Source organism: Trachymyrmex septentrionalis, unplaced genomic scaffold (assembly GCF_001594115.1).
Source record: "Trachymyrmex septentrionalis isolate Tsep2-gDNA-1 unplaced genomic scaffold, Tsep1.0 scaffold22, whole genome shotgun sequence".
Classification (NCBI taxonomy): domain Eukaryota; kingdom Metazoa; phylum Arthropoda; class Insecta; order Hymenoptera; family Formicidae; genus Trachymyrmex; species Trachymyrmex septentrionalis.
Window position 1 is genome coordinate 6,022,913 of NW_017305375.1, and position 3,787 is coordinate 6,026,699.

A 3,787-nucleotide genomic window follows, 5' to 3' on the forward strand; every position below is an offset into this window, starting at 1 on the left:
ATAATAGGCATTTTAAATTTGTAGTATTGATTATGTTTCTCACATATGCGATCTAAAATAAAGATTCTTAATATTGTTTATATTACGTCGCCTGAAAGAAAAACGTTGTTTCCTTATTGTACCGATTATATTTTATAAATAATCATAATCTTATTTTGAAGAGATACCTTATATGAGGAGATCGTGGAATTATGTTTGCCATTGTATGAAGAGCTTGATTGACTTTGAATGTTTGTGGAACTATACTTGTGAACTGTTACGATCGGCGGTGGTGCCGGTTTCAGTGGTTGCTCGATGAATTTTCGATCTTAGAACATAATCACTTATTATGAACGAGTGACATACATTCAAATATAATTATATATGTTTTGACATAAAATTTACGTAATTTCATTACAAAAAGCAGTCTATACATGAAACTAAACAAGCTAAAAAGTAAACGAAAGTTAATTCAATATGAAGTGCGTAGGATGTAAAAATGAAATAATAATAGATATATAATAATAATAGATATATAATAATTTATAGGAAGTTTTACCTATATCTTTGGAATAGACCTAGCTAAATAAAATGAAAAGATTGTAAAATAATTCATGTACAGCTAATATGGTAGACAGCTATACATATATGATTTTACATATTTGAAAAGCACAATTAATGAAAAAACTTGTACATTTATATAGTTATAATTATAACTTATTTATATTTATGTAGTTATAACTATATATAAATGTATAAACACAAAAATATATGTCTATCATCTAATGAAATATTGTTTTTAATAATACAGGAAGAGGATGGCAAACAGGATACATTCTTAAACAGCTCTACCTCCGGAATGTAGGAGGTCGTGCACTAATTTTACTTGCTCCTCCGTTTCTCCAGTGCCTACAAACAAACAATTAATGAGATCTATTTTATTAGTAAACTTAATATAAATTTTACAAAAAATATTGATCTTATGAAATAAATCAAACAATTCGGAAAACGCAAATAGAGCTTACAATTAATTCAAGATCTAATTTGAATATTCAAAATATATACTTTATATAAATTATAAAATTAAATCGTTTTTGTTCTTAGATTGTTAAACAAAAATTTGATTACAATGATGTATATTGATTGTTAAGAAATTTAAAGGTATAATTCATATTTTTTTAGTTTTTAGAATAATGATCTCAAATTATTGGCAATAAATATTAGGTATCATATTATTGTTCACAGTTCCGTGAAATAGTCTCTCATCCTTTATTTTTTTTATTTGATACTTAATCGTTTATTTATATCATACCTTCTACGATGACTACGCAACTAGTCTCGTCTTTGCCATGTTTATTAGTTGCCACACAACGATATTTGCCGCTGTCCTCCGGCTTGCAGTCAACGATCTCCATTGTGACGACACCGTCGGCGTTGCTCATGGGGTAATTGTACTTGGATAATTCTTCTCTGTCCTTGTACCATTTCACGGTGGGCGGTGGATTGCCGCTCAGACAGCAGAGCAGCTTGCAAGTCTGCCTGATCTGTATGACACGTGGTCGCAACAGGAACGTGAAGCTCGGCGCCGACTCGATCGTCTCCAACCACACGTTGTACCCAAGTGGTTCTCGTCTACGTACAGGATGCAGCTCGGGCCTGTACTTCGGAATTTCTCTCGGCAGTGCTGAAAGAACGAGAAATGGAAGAATCATATATATATATTTTTCTTAGATTTGTAAATGTAAAGCTGATAAAAATAAAAACATCGATTAATATTCAATGACAATTAGATAGCCCAAATATAAATAGATTATTCATCGAAGTATTTAAAAAATGTAAAACCGTGTGCATTTAAAGTCACATATTTCAAATTAATACTTTTCCTAAATTTAAATGAAATATAAATTAAATTATAGTTATCTAAAAATCTTTATCTAATTAGAAGTATCAAGTCACGTGGCAAATTATAATTTTCTTCCAAAATTACGTAATTGCAGCATATATAAAATTCTGATGATAGAAACTCTTACGTTGTACATTAAGGAAGACGACTTCTTCACGGTAACCATAATGATTTTCCGCGCGTATAATGTACTCTCCTCTATCTTCCAACTTAACTCTGTTGATAATAAAGGTGTAATCGTCACCGTGGTATCGCTTCATAAATTTAACAGATTGCCGTAACTCTTGATTGTTATGTGACCAAGATAAGGTTGGTGCCGCAATCGCGATCACGCGACAAGTGAATTTCACACTCTGTCCTTCATAGGCGAACGCGCTTTGCGGTTTGATGACAAATCTCGGTGCTGCTTGTCGACGATCTGTAAAAATATAATTAATTTAAGAATTATATATTAGCGTGATTTTTTTATAATTATTTTATATATTTAAATTTATCTCAGGTATTTAATATTTATTATTAATATTTATTAATATACACACATATATATACAATTTTAAAAATGTCTGATAAATTAGACGTAATTGGAACTTTTCTGATGTTTGAATATACTAATTTATAGATGATATTTTTGTTTTGTATTAGAATTAGTAATTGATTTATGTTTTAAATTGCTTCGTGTTTTCCGAGACAAACTTTTATATCTTCCATGAAAATTATAATTATTTATTGATTTTTATGTATTGACTCACCGAAACAAGAATCATAAATTCTGTATTTCTCGATTAAAAGTTTCCTGAGCGATGAGTACTCGGCTAGGCGACCAATGGGAAGGACATACTTGTCCCAGTTTTCGTACTTGGCACGCAATCTATCTCTGATGCTAAGATAACGACTGTTAGCGATTGGATTGGTCCACTTGCTATGATCGCCGGTCAACCATGGATGAAGGAGACACTCGTGCGCAGTCATGCGCTTCCTGATGGATAAAACATAATAATATAATATAAACGAAATAATAACAGAAAGAATAACAGAAATAATAACAGAAAGAAGCAGAGAGAAGAGAGGAAGGTTTGTGAAAAAAACATACTCTTTATTTTTGACGAGTAGTCGTCTGATGAAATCTTTACCCTCCTCGGAAACGTCGCGGAATGCCTCCTCGTCAAAGTCCCAGTCGCATGCCTTCACATTTTTCAAGGTCTCGATGTCGTTATCACCGGCGAATGGTGAAAGACCGCTCAATCTATGCAAACGATGCATGCTAATCGATAGAGTTTCTTTTTTTTTTTTTAATAATATATTAATTAACATATAAATATACGTGTCTCAGTTACTTAATTTCAGAAACTTTCAATAATTGCAATAACTGCTTTAAATAAAATTAAATATTTTATTATAGATTATTTATTACTGAAGTTTTGTCATAATTGGAACTGTCATAGTGAAACAAATCTCTCAAGAAACGCGAAATATTTTCTCGCTTCTGTTGTTATGTGATAAAAAGTGTACTTACAGGACATAAGCTAGTACACCACAAGCCCACATATCGGTGTAAAAACCGACAGGTTCACGTTCAACGATCTCGGGGGCGGCAAATTCAGCCGTGCCTGTACTGATTTTTACTACTTCGTTCGGATCGAGTTTAGTAGCTAGACCGAAATCGATCAGTTTCACATTCGTGCTGTTACGAGTTTGGCACATGATGTTCTCGGGTTTAATATCTAAAAATAATCAAATATTACATTAAAATAATAGGAACATTTAATAAATTAGCTCGCAGTATTTATATAAATAGCATCTAAAATTTAACATATAAATTTTTGGAGAAGCTTTTGATTTAAAACAAAAATTATCACTATAAAGAATAAATATCATGATAATTTATGCTTTATTTTATATTATATA

At 31.2% G+C, this 3,787-nt stretch overlaps 1 protein-coding gene across 1 annotated transcript in view; it reads right to left on the minus strand.

Annotated features, from left to right (window-relative positions):
- LOC108748299 (twitchin) overlaps positions 1–3,787 on the minus strand; it is a 97,478-nt gene that overhangs the window by 2,248 nt on the left and 91,443 nt on the right. The window contains exons 127-133 of the mRNA XM_018486349.1: positions 3,396–3,603; positions 2,973–3,125; positions 2,632–2,858; positions 2,010–2,300; positions 1,292–1,663; positions 832–888; positions 168–307 (exon numbers count right to left, since the gene is read on the minus strand). Coding sequence (XP_018341851.1) covers positions 168–307; positions 832–888; positions 1,292–1,663; positions 2,010–2,300; positions 2,632–2,858; positions 2,973–3,125; positions 3,396–3,603 — 1,448 coding nt within the window. The remainder of the gene's footprint in view (positions 1–167; positions 308–831; positions 889–1,291; positions 1,664–2,009; positions 2,301–2,631; positions 2,859–2,972; positions 3,126–3,395; positions 3,604–3,787) is intronic.